Below are 18968 nucleotides of genomic sequence, written 5' to 3'. Positions count from 1 at the left end.
TTAAAACATCAGTCTCTGTCTTGTTTCCTCTTGACCCTGAACTTTTGTGAAGTAGATTTGTAAAACACTGTCAAACTCACACATTCTTTTAACTGCCCTGAGTTGTTACATGAAATACAAACCTTTCACTTGGCATGCATCCCCCAAACAAAACAAACAATAATATTTTGATGTGACACATAGTCAGTCATCTTCTTTAAAATTGCCAGATTAAAGGTACCTTAAGGAAGATTAAGTTTTGGTTGTGTATGAGAGATATCCAGATGGTCGTGGCAGAGAAGATGAATTATCTTGATCTTTCAAGACATAATACGGACAGCATTAGATGAATACAGATTTAAAACTAAGTGTCTTATCCATTTTCCTTACATTTGTCACTCATTGCACATTTTAGCTTTAGTAGAATGGTCTCCCACTCAAACAGTGCTTACTCAAGGTGTGAAGATGTGTTAACCATATGTGCAAACAAATATCTGCTAACATACAAACCATTTAAATCCCATCAGTGGTCTTGGAAAAAGTTTGTAGCAGTAACTTAACCAAACATCTGTAAGGTAGTTCCTGTTGTAACTTTTATTTATTTATTTATTTATTTTATATTTATTTATCTATTTATTGAATTATTATAGCTAAATCATCTCTCTGTTCGTTAACTCTTTTTCAGTTTGCTATTTTAAGGGTCGTGGAGCCCTCAGCGAGTACATGCTGTGTCCGTGGAGTACATTTGCATTGAGTGAGCGCAGTAAAGACATCTGTCCTGCTGAGTGGCGGATAAAGGCAGCAGGGTGGTGACTCAGAAAGTCACAGAAAGAGGGAGGGAATTAGAAGTCAAATTAGGACGAAAAGAGGGGGGAGTCTGTAATGAAACCGGAGAAAGGAAAGAAGTGTGGAATCCCTCAACGAAACCTCCATAAGAAAAGAAGGAAGCAGAGGAGGGAAAAGGTTTAATTCAGAGGCTTAGCGCCTACTTTTCACCGAGAAGTACATTTAAGTCAGCGTGGGCAGAAAAGGACATCTTTCAAGTATTTTTTAATTCTCAGAGAAGACAGTCAACTTAAGTAAGTAGTCTAAATAAGTTTTTTCCCTCAAATACTAACCATGCTCTTCTATTGGCTAAAGGAAGTTGTAGGCCTGTAGCTTAACTGTAATAACGTGTGTAAGGAAAGTGGCGGCATGACGCGGACCAACCGGCTGAAGATAAGCTACACGTGGCAGCAAACTTTACAAAACTTTACATTGATTCAAAAGACACTGTTTACACAGACCGCTTACAACTACCGCGTGTTTTCCGAACTAAAAAGACTAATTGTTTCATGGAAAGTGGGAAATTTAAAGTAGAAAGCACAAAATGAAGGGGTGTAGATGATGTGGTTGTTTCCGAAGTGAGTAATAACAGTAGTTTCAGCCTTAATATAGTGGTCACCTCTTGTTTCAGTAATCTGTGTGTAAATAATGAATTGTAAGCCTGTTAACATTTAGCTTTGATCACGGCCTTGTGTTTAATTGACATGAAGTTCTACATTACAGCTTCAATTAAAGCCTAAGTGGTGACCACATTTTGATCGGAATTTTGAGCAATGTGTGGAAACACCGATCAAGCCGCCTCTAAATGAATAGAAACATGTAATGAACAACGCGTTTCGTTGACCGTGTTACTCATAATAGCTTTATAACTTGAATGTTAAGGCGAGCATAATGAGGTGCCCCGTTTCTTTACCAGACAATGCCGTCGTAAAAGCAGAAAATTCACAATCAGAACACAAGAAGGAGAAACTTTTTATTTCATTCTTCCAGTTATTCAAATCGTTAACCAGTGAATTTTTTTTTCAAGGATTATGTTGAGGATTTTTTCTTTCTTGACAAATTAACAATCATAGTAGATCTTTGAATTCACTGGTTTCATTGAAACAACTTCATTGTGCTAGCTGAGGTAAATTCCGACATCTTTGAGTGCACATGAACGCAGCAGGCGGCCGCGCTCAGCGCTGGTAACCGGACCCTGCAGTGAGGTCATGCCCACGGAGAAGCAGCTGCCTGCCGTCCGGGCAGCTTCGGGGGTAGCCTCCTTTCGTACTCATCAGGAAACAGAGGCTCTCAGGGTGCGTGGTTTATTTTCTTGGAAACTTGTGAGGATAAAGAGTTTGGCCTGCGGTCCTTTGTGTCCGACAGAGCTACATAAACACGGCTGGTCAAGGTCAGAAACATCCCCCCGGGGAAAAAAGAGCAGAGTTGGATTGGAGCACTTGGAAACACTTGAAAGAAATCAGGACACGTGCCTACACGTGTGCAGCAAAAACACAGGTCCAGTGAGATTTTACTAAAAAAAGTGAAAATGTTAGTTTTTATCACAGTAATCCCCAAAATTTGAGACTCAACTCCCTCACTGGTCTATAAATACTACATCTCCACATGGCCAGAACAGTATGAGTTTGTTGCATCATTCAGCTGCTCGTGCCCAGGTATTTCAGGAAGCAGCTTCCTTATATGGTGTTTCTTGCTGATGAAATGTTACCTGCATACAAACACAAGCAACACTTTTGGACACTTTCCTGGGTCACTCTTAAGAATACAACAAACACTCCATTCATCCTACATTTTTATTTTAGTTTAAGATGAGCCCTAAAAATAGGGTCAAGTTTCCTGTGTCAGTAGTCTACTGCTTGAAAACCTACAACAAAGTAGCATTTAAAGCCATCCTACCTTAAGTGTGACACTAGGAGTGGAGTGGCTACTGTTTGAATTGAGTGGGTTTGTCCCAGGTCGCAAAGTTGTGTCAAGAATTCACAACTACCTGTAAATGGTTGAAACCTTGCTGTAGTTGTAACTGCTCCTGCTTAGTGACAACATGCCAGTTTTGTAGTAGATGTCGTGGCACAATACAGGAAGGACACAGACAAGAAGAAATGGGTTAAGCAGCACAGTGTTGTCTGAGTATAATTCTAATTTGACTGTCGCTGATTTGCATCAGTTACACATGGTCAAATACCCTGAGCTCCTATAGGTTACACTGGGAAAGTGACCGTGTCCTATTTGAACCCTTACATAGCAACTGCATTTAAACTATGTCTCCTGAGCAATTACTCCCTACATTGTGAATGTGATATGTGTTTATTGTGCATTGCAGCCCCAGCCCCGTAAATCCAGTCCATGTGACAGAGGGCTCTATACTTAGGCCTTTAATGGCGTGTGTCTGCTCATGCTGAAGGGACTGTTCTGTTGGTCTGTCTGCTCAGCTTGATTAACACACAAGGGAAAAAACATTAAGCTAAATAGAAAACTTTTAAGCTCTTGTTTCTGAATCATATCACTGCTAAGTCAAGGTCTACGCGTACATCCAAAATGTTACAGACACAAGACTGCATCTTGAAATAGTTAGAAAGTATGAATTTTCTTTGTCACAACAATTTTATGGTAGAATCTCTTCAGTCTATTGGGGCTCTCTTTTTTATAACACTAAAACTAGAAATAAGAGCAAGTTTTCATGAATGGTGTGATGTTGAGACAAGACATATTTCATGAGGAATTCAAGGTAACTTTTTCAATCAGTGGCTTAGAAAAACAACCATTGTAGTTGTTTACATTTCTATCAAACGTAGCTTGTAAAGCATATTTGGTGATTTCACACATATAGCAAAATATTATAAACTGTGAATATTTCAGAATCATACCAATGATGGGAAATCTGTAATTTGGAGCTAAAATGAACGGTTGAACATTCATGCAAAGCTGGCAGCTAAACATAATCATTTCATCGCGAGATGTGAGATTTTGCTACCTTTTTGTTTTACAAGAGAGTAAGTCAAACAATCTGAACTAGAACTGTTTGTTTCAGGCTAAACCTGCATTTGGTGAGGTCACACTGAGCTTCAGTATTACATAATAGAGACTTTAATATGCCCAGTGTTTTATTAGCCAAACAATTACTTAAGAAAATAGGATTAATCAAAACAATGGCTGGTTGCAGTCCTAATATCCTTGTTAAATAGTGTTTCGCCTCTGATTAGAGACACCCCCAGCCAAAAAGGTGCTCACACTGCACATTTTGTGAGTGAATTATCATGTTTACTTAAGGGACCAATCACTTTCAGGACAGAAAAAAACACATTTAGTCTCAATCCAGTTTAAGTGTGTGTGTGCGTGTGTGTGTGTGTGCGTGCGTGCGTGTGTGTGTGTGTGTGTGTGTGTGTGTGTGTGTGTGTGTGTGTGTGTGTGTGTGTGTGTGTGTGTGTGTGTGTGTGTGTGTGTGTGTGTGTGTAGTGAAGGGTTTTTAGCCTGGGGTGTCAGTTACATAGAAATCCCCCCTTTCAAACTCTTTTCAGCATAAAGCCAGTTCACTGGGCCATGGATAATCTCATTACACACACGCGCGCGCCTCATGAGCTCATACACGCAGACAAATCAGCCCCATCAGATTCTCCCTCCACCAGCTCCTGTGCTGCACACACAGATATATGTCAGAAACATGTCCTCATTAGCAGTCTCAGAAAAGGTTTTTGATCAGAGGCCTGACCCCCCTTCACAAATCAAGTGTCATGAACTCCTTTTCTCCACACTTTTGATTTGCTCTCAAATGGAAAAAGATTCTTTAATAATACTTTCTTTTTTTAACTTACATGTCTTTATTTTCCAAGACATGTAAGTGTTGTGTGTGTGTGTGTGTGTGTGTGTGTTTGTGTGACTATAGTGACCAATGGCCTGTTCTTCGTGCTTCTGTTTGTGTACTTTCCGTGCGGTCAGGACTAACCTGACTCTGTTTGGTCAAACACGTCATGAGTGTCTTTTTAGTTTGTTTATGTTTACATTAGAGCTACATCACTTTTTACTTTTGACCCATTATTCTCAATGAACACAAAACTGGGCTCAAAAGCACATGTCCCACTTGCCTGATGTTACCTTCACCTGTGTGAGGTAACGTCAGGTTAACCTTGGGTTTTCAGGAGACCTACAACTGTTTAGACAAGACGGATCCACCTCTGATAAACCTCACTGGCTTTCCTTCAGTACAGCACATTATCTTTAAGATGAGACAGTTTAACCACAGAGCTTGGTCTATCCATGATGAGAGAGGCTCATGTTTCTCTGAGGTACTAACTTTTCTTGTTTCCTTTTTTGGATTCTAAGACATTCAGCATTACTGACTGCTAAAGTACTTTTCATAACTGGTGTGAACATGCCCTGTACCACGATAATAAGCCGCCAACCAGAGATGAGTAGAATCTTGGCTTGATGGCAGCCACTGTGCGAGGTGAAACCAGACGGTGAAAGAATCCTGAATGATTTGAACTTTCTTTCGATCATGAAATATTACATGAGGCAAAAAATTTTGCCTGTCAAACATAAAGCACTGGGGAACATGTAACAAAAAGCAACTAAATGGATCCTGTTGATCCTACTTCCTAGCTGAATTTAGATCTCCTTCAAGAGAGATTTTAAATCATATGTTAAAATGCTTTCCAGTGTTAAACATCTGAGTCGTTTCCTCTCATTTTTACCTTGTTTTACCTTGTGTTTTGTCACCGCACCATTAGTTCATTGACAAATCTCTCAACTCCAACTTCCTGTGAAGATTTGCTAATATTTGTTTCCTGCTCTTACATGGGAGGAAATTCAGTAGTGTTGAGTTTGTTGTTTGGCTGCTGATAAGATACATGAAGAAATCTGAAGGTGTGTGTGAACTTGTCACTGATCTTGTCTCATTTGATTAACAAAAAAAAAAAAAAACCTGTACTAACTTTCTTGTCTCTCCTCTGTCAGAGAATCAGCAATGGCGCCCTCTCTTGTCCAGGCCTATAGGAGGCGCTGGTGGATGGCAGTGACAGCGGTGCTTGAAAACTTACTGTGTTCGGCTGTGCTGCTGGGATGGGGCTCCCTGCTTATCATGCTGAAAAGGGAAGGTTTCTACTCTCACCTGTGCTCAGGTAAGATCAGAAGCTCAATATTCCATCCCTCAAATTTTTGTGTTTCGGAAATATCTTGAAAGAAAGCTTAATTGTGTTTTTCGCTTCTTTGTTCTTTAAAGCTTTCCGTTAATTTGTGGCAATTGTTTCAAAGGCTGATATTGTGAAATTCTGCCAAAGGAAATTTCTTGTTCGCTCTGCTCAAGTTTTAACCATGAAGCACGATTTAAAACAGAGGAATGAATCCAGGATCCAGCACTGTCATGCAACTCAAAAATACAAAATCAATCCTTCTAAATTACTCATCTCAGGATAACGCAACATACACTTATATTTGAATGTCCACCTTTTCAATAACCTCATATATGACAGTTCATACATACAATTTTGAGAGAAAGGAGTTTCCTTTATCATCTCATACAAGCTGTCTGATTATTTTGAGACATAAGTTAGTTGTCTTCTTGTCTTTTGGCACATGTTCTGATTTGCTTGTTTTCTGCCATCCCTCTCTGCAGCAAACGAGTCTGTGGTCGTGTCTTTGGGTAACTCCTCTGGTGGGGAAGTGGAGGAGTGGCTCAGCTGTGTGGATCAGGAGGAGATGCTGAATCTGGGCTTCACTATCGGCTCTTTCTTGCTGAGTGCCACCACCCTGCCACTTGGTATCCTGATGGACAAGTTTGGTCCACGTCCTATCCGCCTAATGGGCAGGTAATGTTTGGAAACGTGTGTCTGAAGAGTCAACATATTAAATTACAGCAAAACCTGTTTCACTAGATATTAACTGTCATTGTAATAACTGTGCTAAGTATGTGTATGTACTTTAACATTAGTGCTGTGATAATGAGAATCTAAAGTGAAAGCTGTAGGAATGAAGTTCCCGTTCCTCACAGAGTTCTGAGTTTATGGTAAAAAGAAAGCAGACGGATCACATTCCCAAAGTAGGAGGAGTGAAGACTTTGTGTTCTCACTTTGCAGATCAATGAATTTGGGTGGGGCAGCAGAGTGTGTCATTGTGTATTTTTCAGTAGTAAGTAGTGAAATTCTTTGTCAGTGAGTGTGGAGAAATGTGAACATTACTTCAGTTTGCCAGAAAATTATTTAGCACTGGGCTATCAGAACAGAGAGAAACTTCCAGCTCTGTCCCCAGTGATGAGAAAGTATACAGCACACACACAAACACACACACACACACACACACACACGGGTTCATTCACTCTTTTTGAAATGGATAGCATAAGAAGCCCTACAACTGTCAGAGGTTTATCTGGAGATATAAATCACTGACCTCTTCAGTCTTTGGTGGATAGCGTAGAACTTAGCTATTATCACTTCATCCAAAAAATTATGTCTATTCTTAAATATTATAATACATCTACGCCTACTTAACTGCGTGTGAACTACTTTCACTCATCGTGACTGTTGTGTGACTCAGACTTTAACAAACTGCTGAGTCATCACCTGTTGCTGCCTGAGAGTTTTTGTTGACTTATTTGTTCAGGCTCTTCCTTTAGTACTCAGAACCACATTTGCATCCTAGTGAATGAAAAGGTGTGAAATGTAAAATAATCTTTCACTCTGTTACAGCTCTTGTTTTGGCCTGTCCTGTGCAATGATGGCTGTGTCTGCATATGACCCACATGGTGAGTACAGACACAAATGCATATATTCATACTTGCCAGGTTCAAATTACTCTAAATGTACTGTTACATAAGTGATCTGTAATGCTTCTGTGCTTTGATGATTTATGTGGGAGCCACCTTTGTCTGAACATTGCTCAGCAAGTATTGATTGACAGCTGAAGGCAAATATATGGGGCTGTATGCTGAGATCACATGGTTCGTCTGGAGCTGCAACATTCTGCATGATAAGACAGTCTGCACAGAAATCTTCTTACAGCACAGTTATTTACAGTCAGTTCAATAAAATCATAGACTGTACAACACATGGACATTGTCTCTGTGACAGCATCCACCTGTTTCTGAAGCAGAGCTTTGAAGCTGGTCGTCATCTGGTGTCATATTGGAAATGCTTAAATCCTCATAATTCCTACTGAGCTAGTTTGAGGTTCAGAGGCAGAGGCGAGCTTAAAGCCTGTAAGTATGTTTGTGTATGTGGTTTCCAGTGCTTCCAGGGCCAGCCTTAAGCGTACACTGGAGGAACTGGGATTTTCACATAGACTGTATAATAGATGGATGAAGTCGCCACAATGTCACCCATCTGTTTCCGAAACAGAGTTCGAATCATATTGTAAATTGGGTGAGCCTTGAGCCTCTTCACAAACAGCTATAGGTGGTTCACCTGTCAGTCAGCTGAGCTGTACCCTCAATTGGGCAAACTTGTCATCCTAATATCTTCCAAACAGCAGATAAAAGAATCACCCCTCTCAGTGTGTGCTTTCAGAGAGATTAGCTATTGAGACAGGAGTCATTTCTTGTACCAAGCTGTGAACATGTTAACTATTGCTGTAAAAATCGTCTCTTTTGACTTGGTGTGTATGTGGTTTCCAGTATTTCCAAAGTCAGCCTCAAGTGGACACTTAATGAACTGCATTTTTCAGCACTTCTGCTTAGGCTGTTATTAATGTTTGCTACACACACCATAATGTGTTTATTCATGAAGTAAATAAAAACCTATGAGTCTGGGGTTACATACATGCCTTCCAGAGAGCTTTAACTCTTCTTTTGTGTCTCTTTCTCTGCAGTTTTATCAGCGCTCATTTTCTTGGCTCTCTCCCTGAATGGCTTTGGAGGCATCTGCCTGACCTTTACTTCACTCACGGTGAGACACACAACTACATATTAGCACACAGAGGAGGGTATGTTTTTTGAGTGGGTCCTGGAGAATAGGAAGTAGAAAAAACATGTTGTGGGTAATGAAAGAGGAGGCTGATGCCTGTGACCATGGTTGGTGTTTTCTTCCCCTCGTTTGATAATTACAGTTGTCAGTTGGACAAAAACAGACCCAGTGTAGTTCCTGTAAAACATCGTTTGAATTAGCTGAACCACTGTTTTTGGTTCTTTGTATTTGTGGTCGCAGTTTTGTTCAGGTACACAGCAGACCTGTGCTTAAATATCAACTTTGTTTGGTATCAACTCAGTCAAAGAAAGAAGAACGAACAAGAGGAAAACCAATGAGAAGCTGACTTTTTATGTTTGCTGGGTTAAATTCAAACCACTAATTGAATTAGATGGCCTGAATGTTTGGCAGCAGCCTTTGCTTTCACACTTTGAGCTGTATGAGAGCATGACCACCTCCCAAAGTCACTGCCATTTATAACTCTAGACAAAGTCTTAACAAGGCAAATGACGTTAGTTTAGTCTTTAATATGAGCCAAAAAAGTTTGCTAACCCATGATGTTGAACCAAAATGTCCCTCCTTATGCAAAAAAATGTGGTTATGTAACAGTGATTCTAGGACGAAGGGTTGTGTTCCAGGAACCAACAAGCAGAAAAGTCCTGGTAGCTGAGTGTCCCAGTGGGCTGGGGTCTCTGTTTGTCTCAGCTGAGGAAACAGTGTGTGTTGTGACTGGAAGCTGTGTTTGTTTGTATTCTCGCCAGGCATGTGTGTTTGCGTGTGATGTGTCAGCTGGTACCAACATTATCAAGTGCGTTTTATTATTGCCTCTGCCCCCTGAATGTGTCCTGCCAAGTATTTTGGTTGTCGTCGTGTGTTGGTGCAGTGTGTATTTCATATGGTAAGTGTTTGAGTCTGAGCTGCACATGACATCTCCCAGATGGAAACTGTTCCACCGCTGATTCAGCCAATAGAAGCGTCGAGTTGACTACACACCCTCCCCAAAGCTCGACCCACTCACCTCTACTGAGAACGCTCAAGGCCGCTCTTAGTAGCCCTCCTCTGATGTCTGCGCTCTCACATCCTTTCTTTTTCCTTTCCTTCACACTTTGTTTTACTCTCCTCAGCAGAAAATCAATCAATGCAGAACCTTTCAACTATGCATGACCGACTGCACGTGGTTGTGCAATTCATGTATGTGCTTATGTACACAGAGGGAGGTGAACATGAAACAGATGTTCAAATAAAGCTAAGTATGGACAGATGACCTCTGATATGACCCTTTTTACAGTTATCAAAGCTGGTGACTGTGAACAACAGGAGAGAAGAAAAACTCATCTGTTTTTGCTGGTTCTTAAAAAAAGTGACTTTAACTGTGACCTGTGCCAGTTTGTCTCTCTGACAAAATGAGTCAAATGTGGTGTGACTCCATTTAAACAATCAAACAACCAAAGAGTTACTTTTAAGACCTCACCTTCTGCTCTACAAAACTGTCATTACCACTGTGTCTCCCTGGAAAATCTCTCTGTTCACCTCATTACCTTCAATCCAGCTGCTATCAAACACTTGATGTATGAATAAACTTGCTCTGTATCTGCTTTATTCTTGCTTATGGACCACAAACAGATGCCCACGTAAGTTACATGGAGGCACTGTGCTATTTGTACTCTATCAATCACACACATGAGTGACTTTCGCCCCCCTCCTCTCTGTCCTTGTTAGACCTTTGTGTGTGAGTCTCTCATTCTCTGTGGTTGGGCGACAGAGTGTACCAGCATTAACTGACCTCCACACTGTTGTTGTGGTTCTAAGGAGTGAATGACGACAAACCACGAGGATGGAGAGACAAACGCACACATGATTGAGACCATGTGGCTGATGATAATAACTCAACAGATTATACAACAAGATGTTTCTGTGTTCTTATGAGTCACTGCCCTCACATTTTCCCCACCACCAACGAGCCGTAGAGGACATGATACCCCAATTCAGAGGGTCTATCATGTGCAAAACAAGATTTATTTCAATATACATGTGATTTATGTGTGTATGGAAAATTTACAACATTTTTTTTCAAGGACACGGTTTTGGTAGCTCCACATCTTTCTGTAGTAGTTTTGAAAAAGATTTTCTTGAAAAGTCACACACCAAGTCATTGTTTTTCATGAGTCTTAAAGCTGTTGAGTAGTGTCATGAACCTGTTTGAACACACACCTGTGGTTTTGAAGTTCATATAAGGACATCGAATGGACTTAGTTTTGGCTTTGCCTTTGCCAGAATCATACAGGTCATCCTGCTACCTACAGACTCCACTGTCAGTTGTCATACTTATAAACAATGTAGAGTATTTTAAGAAGCTTGTAAGACACCTTTGTTGTACTGTCATTGAAGAATGCTTGACTTGCACGTACTGAAAAAGGCGGGGATCGTCCTTTAATAGTACTGGCTGCTTGCAGAGGCTTGTCTGATCACGTGCTACCAAAGAAAGCTGCAGTTATGAGAGCGTCTTCTCTTCCATGAGCTATCTTTGGTTTGAGGAAGAGGCTCGTCCTGTGGGATGGCTCTGAAAGATGCTTTTTGTTCAACCTAACCCTAAACCCTTCAAGCAAACTACATATTTGGTGTTTTGTGCTTTCAGTTGAGAAAGTTTAAATTCAGGCTTTACTTTAAAATACTTCCATGCTGAACAAGTTTTGAGCTAGATGGATAAAGAGCTCTGTATCCGCCTTTTAAAGATAAGAATTATTCAAAAAGCTATGACAAGTGAGAGGGGTCAGCAGTGAAGTGAGGAAGAAGCTGGTGCTATTCAGCTGTGGTTTAATGTTTCCCACAGAGATCCCCACAGAGAGAGAAACTGCAGCTGGGCCCTGGGGAGATCAAACAACAGAAATCTTAGTCCCACTACCTCTCTTTGCATTGTTTATCTTTTGTTATCTTAATACACCCTCTATGTACTTTCCTCCTGTTTCATTCACTTTTCCCCAACTTTCTCATGCAATTTACATCTTTTCCAAATGTTCACGGCTGAATCAAACTTTTTTTCCTCATTAAGCTACAATTTGGCTTGCTCTAGCTGTGATTAGGATCTTAATTAATCTCAGTGCCAAAGCCTTACAACACCCAAGTGAGTGAGCACAGCAGAAACAGAGCCTGAAGTGATTAGTGATGGCAAGTGACCAGCCAAAGCCCCATTTCTGTGTGACTTTCTGACACCAGTTGACCCGTGTGTTCCTCCCCGCTGTCACGTGTTTCTGTCTACGCCCCCCTCAGCTGGCAGAGTTAGCATGCAGAGCATGTGCTGCGATGCTCTTCGTGAAGTATGTATTTTATGAGTGCAGCCAGAACTCTGTGGTGGGAAACACGCCTGCTGCTGGCACATGCACACACTTACACATGCAGACACACATGTCATGCATTTTCTCTTTTTTCGCCTCTCACACAAATGTGGTGGGCACACAGTGGTTGCAGCTACAACATTTTTAAAGCAAACACAAGTTAGCTAACATCTCACATGGCTGGAATATCTTTACTTTAACATTTGTCAGAGATGCAAACTCTGCTGTGTGCACAGAGGGCCCTCTCGCCTACATACTACAAATCTCCTCTAGTCAGAGAGTCCAGCGCTGCAGATCTCATGGCCACAGACCAGCCGTGAAGTATTTCAATTCTCAGAAGCTTTGAAAGAAGACGGGTGTTCTCTGAGATGTTTTTCTTCCCTCGCTCGATAAGGCGCTCTGTGGAACATCCTCAGGAAAGCGCTTTTTTTTCCTGTTTACCTGCCAAAGTCGCAGATGTGTCAACTTTTGAATTGACCTTCTGCATCCCACTGGAGAAAGCACAAAGAGTGTGTTAGTCAGTCAGGTAGAGCTCTCCTGTGGGAGCTTTCATGAACCCCAGAATAAGGACATTTAACACGATCACAATAACTTTTTTTGGAGGTGGTGGAGGTGGTGGTGATGGCGGTGGTGGGGAAACTAACGGGAGGCAACATCTTGTACTGCTTTCATTATGCATCCATTCATGGCTTCTGCTTCTCTGCCCTTATTCTTTTCTGATTTAGTTCTTTGCTAAATGCTAAAACATTCACAGGAGGTAATTCCTGTTAAAATAAGTCCCAATTATTTCCTCCTACTGGTCCCCTGTTTTTCTTCTTTATCTTGACGTCATAAGTCTCATGCAGCTTTCTGAGCAAACGGAAGGCATTGGCACTCACACTTCATGATGACCTCTGACCTGTGGAGTGATATTAGGTAATAACATCACCGTGATCACTGTTAAGGGAAAATGGTGAGCTTGCAATGCTGTTCTCTTAAAATCCCCAACATGTGATCATATAATCATTATTGACCCATTTAAAACTCCAATCAAAGGACACTGAGTGCGCTGGCAACACAATAGGTCATTGTTGTATTTGTTAAGCTTCTTACTACCGTAAATAGGTTGACCTAATATATGATGTGTTAGTGCCACCTCGTCCCCTTTGCTGTGTGTCAGGTATGCTCCCACGCTGCGTCCAGCGGGCGCCCTGAAGTTAATCGAGAGCTTGCTGTGGATCAACTCTCAAGTTTTTAATCCTCAGAATATGTTGAAACAGCAAGAATAAAGACGATGAATATGAGCCAGAGTATAGCTTAGACGGCATGTGAACTCCGGGGACGGAGCCAAACTAGGTCATGACTTTGTGTTCAGTTTCCTTAGGACATGGAAACTAATAATTTATTAATGAGTCTGCGCTGCAGGGAGAAGAAGAAGTGTTACCGGGTGCCACTTAAAGCAAGGATTAGTCCTCAGTGTTTTAAGGCAGGAAAGCAAATTTATTTTGGATGCACCTTTGGTAATTCTCATCACAATGAATCTTATCGATCTAATCAAATAATGTTTAAAAAGAGGAAAACTGGTGTCAGCAGCTGTTGCTGAACTGAATCAAATGACTGAACTCAGTCATTCACACACAATGATCTGTTTTGGCGACTTTGACATTTTTTTTTATAATTTCAGAATCTTGCTTACTCTTGGTGGTTTATCTCAAAGTTAAAGAACTTTTAGTCTTTTGCAAACTGCTGAAACAAAGCAGCAGTCTGCCCTCTGCTGTTCAAAACTCTACACATCTGGATTAACCCACATTTTTGTCCCAGCTCAGCCCATACAGACTCCATGTGAGCTACATAGCTGAAGGTTTGGATCAACATGTTTTGAGAAGTGGTTTTATTCTTATTTTCTCCATTCTTCCTGCAGCTCCCCAACATGTTCGGTGCTCTGAGCTCCACTGTTATGTCTCTGATGATTGGTTCATATGCCTCCTCTGCTGTCACTTTCCCTGGAGTCAAGGTAAATTATGAAGACTGCACCAGTAAAAATGCATTTTGTTATACTGTGAGTAACTTCAAGCTGACAACCAGATGAAAAACAAACAGTATTTCTCTTCCTCTCCTCTCTCCAGCTGATCTACGACGCAGGTGTCTCCTTCCAGGTGATTATGTGGATGTGGGCAGGTCTTGCTGGGTTTGTCTTTTTCAACTGCTTCCTCAACTGGCCTGCTGAAGGTTTTCCAACACCTGACGAGGTTGACTACAGGTGAGTGTAGCGATGTGGTTTGTGGTTTTGACGTCTGCAGAGACATTAAAGCAGAATGTCACTCAAACCATGATGTGTGTCTCTATGTAACAGTAAGATCCTCACGCTGCAAGAGCTGCCGTCATCGGACCAGAAAGGTGTCTCAGAAAGACTGAGCGAGAAAAATGGAGCCGTCACACACTCCACGGAAAAACTCCCTGATGGAAAGGACAGTGCACCCAGTGAGTCAAAAACACTCAGAACTCATTGGTTTACATAAGTACGCCTCCTTTTCTTTAGTTCGTTCCTCTGAAGAGAAACTCTATTCTTGTGAAGTCAGATGAGGGATCTGACCTCATCTCATACACTGAATGTTATACAATATGTAAATGTAGCTAAAACAGACTTTCTTCTTCTTCAGATGCCATCCCCTTCAGGCGGTCTGTTTTCTCTGCCATCTTCCTGTGGAGTCTGGTCACCATGGGGATGTCCCAGCTCAGGATCATCTTCTTCATGGGGGCCATGAACAAGATGCTGGAGTTCATGGTCACACACGGTGAAGCACATCGTAAGTATTCAGCCTTTTACCGCATTTACATTTCATTTTCATTAAGTGTTTGTGTTATTTCAGATGAAGATACAAAATGAGTCTTTGTTTCTTTATTTCAGCGTCCGAGCAGCTGGTGATTGAGGCAGAGGAAAACGGTGAGTCAATGGAACAAAAAAATAATTGAAGCTGTCGTCTTATCTGACTAGGTTCTTCATTTTTTAAATCAAACTTCTCCTCTTTCAGTGAGTTTCTACTCGTCCATATTCGGCACACTGCAGCTGCTCTGTCTGGCCACATGCCCTCTGATTGGTTACATCATGGACTGGAGAATGAAAGAGTGTGAAGACGAGACTGCCACAGCCACAGAGAAGAGGTAAAGAAGAGGGAATCATGACAGTCAAAGGGAAGATAATCAACAAAACGAGTAGATTTCAGTTTTGTTTGATATGACAGACAGAAGAGTTTTAATATTGTAGGAGCTGTCAGCATTTTAAAGCACCTGTGTGTGTGTGTGTGTGTGTGTGTGTGTGTGTGTGTGTGTGTGTGTGTGTGTGTGTGTGTGTGTGTGTGTGTGTGTCTTTAGACAGATCAGTGCGCCCAAGAGAGATCGCAAGATCCAGAAATTGACCAACGCCATGAGAGCCTTTATTCTCACCAACCTGCTGCTGCTGGCTTTTGGATGCTGCTGCCTCATAGACAACCTGCCTCTACAGGTAACACCCACTCATGATGACACACACTGATCGCTACAACATGACCACAGAAAGAGAACAAACAAACAGGTAAAGGGCAAACAACTAAACTGATGCTGTTGCTTCTTTTTTGTCTCTTCAGATCTTGACCTTCATCCTCCACACAATGGTCCGAGGCTTCATCCACTCCTGCTGTGGAGGCCTTTATGCTGCTGTGTGAGTGTTTAAATGCTAATAGCCGTAGACCCAACAATACAGTGATGCTTTGACACATTTTCCACATGTCTGCAGCTCAGGGTGATGTATATGACATAATAAACTCTTGGTAATCCCATGCCCCTCTGTCTCACAGCTACCCCTCCAACCACTTTGGCACCCTGACAGGCCTTCAGTCCATGATCAGCGCTGTGATTGCTCTCCTGCAGCAGCCACTCTTCATTGCCATGGTGGGACCTCTGGAAGGAGACCCATACTGGGTAAGAACATAGTTTAATACCAAACTTGAGCCAGGAGGGTTCAATTTGTGTTCAGCTGCATCTATCACGCCAGGACGGGACAGCACTACTGACAAACAAACATACGTTCCTGATAATTAACTTTTGGCACAACTGATCAGTCTGATTCCCATTATGCACAATATACATTAAAGAATCCGATAACACAGGGAACTAATGACCTCTTTCTTCCTCCAGATCAACCTCGGCCTGCTGATCTTCTCCTTTGCTGGCTTCCTGTTGCCTGGTTACTTGTTCTACCACCGTCGTCACCTCATGAAGGAAAAGCAGGCCAGAGACAAGCAGGCTGCTGAACAGGAAATGCAGGCACTTCGACACACTGAGACCAACGGCTACAAACCACACACTAACGGCCTCGCTGCAGTGGAGGCTTAAACACAGCAGAGTCAAAGATAAGGGGAGCTGTAGGATCTATCTTTGTGTGTACTTAAAAGTGAGCAGCCATTAGCTACTCTTTCATTGTTGTAATATTTCAGTATTCCTGCTCTGGTCACTGCTGGTTCACATTCTGCCCTTCAAACAATCCAAATCAGTGAATAGGATCTCCTGTGTTGTATGTGACAGATTAGGACTTGAAAACAAAAGGAACATTATCATCTTCACATGTTGCTGTTTATATTGGTTTGGGCTCATGAGCCAAACTTGTGCGATTTAAAGCCATAGATTTCACTAACGCACATAAAAAGGACACACGCACAAATCCTAGTATGGCCTACGTGTCAGACTGCGGAAATCACGGTACTTGAAAAACTGATGAAAGTTTTTTAAAAGCTTCTGATAATCAAGACAATCCTTGCTAACACCAAAGAACAGCTGAAAGTTATCAGGAAGGTTTGTCTCAAGTAAGTAAACTTTGAGTATATTGTGCTGGTTCTACTGTAAGCTTTGGAGGCCAAGAACAGCCATGCATGCCAAGTTTTCTGTGTCCACTATGTGGATCTCAAGAGCCACTTACATGGTCATCTTCAGAAAACAGACTTTTGTTGACACAAGATAATACACCTGATATTACAAGTGAAGTATAGGCTCATTTTAACCACCACACTCATTTTCACATTCTCCAAAAATTTCTTGTGATCTTGAGAAAAAAAAAATCAGTTTCCGACAGAATATTATTTATTTCACAAGTATGCATTTGTATCTTAGAATGACAACTATGAACACATCGGGAAAAACTGCACGCTTCGCTGGTCTTGACCTTCATCGATATCTGTTCAGCAAAAGCTGTAGATGTGTATCTACAGAAAAGAAATCTAACCAGATGTTTTATCTCAGAGAACATCTGGATATCCAAAAACCAAAACTTCAGGTGTGTATAAAAACTCTTCTGGGGCATTTTTAGAGCCCGTCTCATCAAAGACACACCCACATGTATGTGCACACATAGACTGGTTGTAGAGACACCACATCTACCTCCTCTGTTTCCTTTTTGTACTGTCTCTCTGCAACCAAATTCCACATCTGTCCATCCATGATTTGACCATTTTAGTAAACATGGCTCCCAAAAGTTTTTTTTCAGTTCATCATTCATGCATCCACGTTCCTCAGCCCATACATTTCTGGAATTTTTGATAAATAGGAAAAGCAATAATGGAAATTTCACGAGTAAAATAGGACTGATGTTTTAAGGTTCAAACACACACACACACACAGTGTGTTTGTATTTATGTAATGAAACACTTTTTACTGATTTATGCACAGAAATGAACTAGTGTGTGTATAAAATATGTATTTAAGTGTATTTTTATACTCTAGCTGCAGTAGCATTAAAAAGGGAAGCATTTGTCTCTGTATTTTTTGTAGTGTGCTGATCATATATGAAGTTTTGATGATTTTTTTGTGTATTCTGCTTTTGCATTTTTAGGCTTTTTGATTTTGGAGAAAAGAAACCTCCATTTTTTTTGTAAATAGAACAGAGATGTTTTTATTTGATACATATTCAGCCTGCTCAACTATGTATGGGTGTGTACAGTTTAAATTTTTTTTTACTGATGCTGTGTTCAAACTCAGTTTTTACTGTAGTTTGAACCGGTTCAGCCTGCTGAGTATTCAAACACAGAAATATACTTTCATCCAAAGTTGAAAACAGAATGTGTTTATTTTAACACTATTACAGCAGTATCTTTTTAACGTATGAAATCAGTTGTAATTATACATTTTTAAATATTTGTCTGGATTTCGGTAACAGCTTTTCCTTTCTCACCTTGTTTTTTTTGGGCAAGTGCTGCATAAATAAAACGTGTTCTGCTTGTTCTTTCTTTTCTCTCTTGCTTTAGAGGACAATGTTTTCTTTAAGCCTGTACCTTTGACGAGTATATGCAATCTGTAATGTGGGATTACTGCCTCTGCCAAACAGCTCTCTTTGTATACCAAAGCCATGTGTAGAGACTGTGCGCCAGTCGATACTCAGGAGAATCAACAGGATTGAAATAACAGAAACGGCTAAATTTACAGTGAAAAGAACACCACTTTGGTCAAAATATCATGTTCAGTACTTTGACTTGAGTATAAATGCTTATTTTTAGCACATTTAAATATGTGCTGTGAGAGTTTGTCCTTCATTTTAACTGTAAAAGTTATCTTTAATAGTTTTAACAAACAGTTCAAGAAACTGGCAAAAGCCACTAAAATCTCCTTCAAACAATGTGAATCACCCTCAAATACATTAGCTGTGTCTCTGGCTGAAAGAAGTTTATCCTGCTCTTTCTGTATGTATTATACTTTTTTTGCTATTACTGTTTGGCATTAATTGTTGATGTCATGTAAAATGTACATCTTTATTTGCTGCTTTGAATCACAATATCCAGCTAGTACATTTGATAAACAAATAAATAAATATTTGAATGCTCACATATTGTCCAAATAGTACTTATTTCTTAGGATTATCCAGTGATTAAGGTGGAATACTGAAACTTTCTAGAGCTAGTAATTTAAGAGAAAACTCCAACAGCATGTCTACCACAAACAC

General features: G+C 40.8%; 1 protein-coding gene across 1 annotated transcript; it reads left to right on the top strand.

Moving 5' to 3' along the window:
- Positions 1-927: 927 nt before the first annotated feature.
- slc43a1a (solute carrier family 43 member 1a) lies at positions 928-18842 on the top strand. The gene is made up of 15 exons (XM_074674541.1): positions 928-1058; positions 5755-5918; positions 6413-6605; positions 7482-7537; positions 8599-8675; positions 13926-14018; positions 14131-14264; positions 14358-14485; positions 14665-14811; positions 14913-14948; positions 15037-15166; positions 15377-15506; positions 15628-15701; positions 15838-15961; positions 16178-18842. Exons 2-15 carry the CDS (start codon positions 5765-5767, stop codon positions 16373-16375), a joined length of 1674 nt encoding a protein of 557 aa, XP_074530642.1. The 5' UTR covers positions 928-1058; positions 5755-5764; the 3' UTR covers positions 16376-18842.
- The last annotated feature ends 126 nt before the right edge of the window (positions 18843-18968 follow it).

This window comes from Halichoeres trimaculatus, unplaced genomic scaffold (genome assembly GCF_033239565.1).
Source record: "Halichoeres trimaculatus isolate MK-OKI-2021-1 unplaced genomic scaffold, fHalTri1.1 fHalTri1_scaffold_7, whole genome shotgun sequence".
In the NCBI taxonomy this organism is placed as follows: domain Eukaryota; kingdom Metazoa; phylum Chordata; class Actinopteri; order Labriformes; family Labridae; genus Halichoeres; species Halichoeres trimaculatus.
The sequence above is the reverse complement of the archived record's forward strand: the minus strand, read 5'-3'. Positions and strand labels throughout refer to the sequence as shown.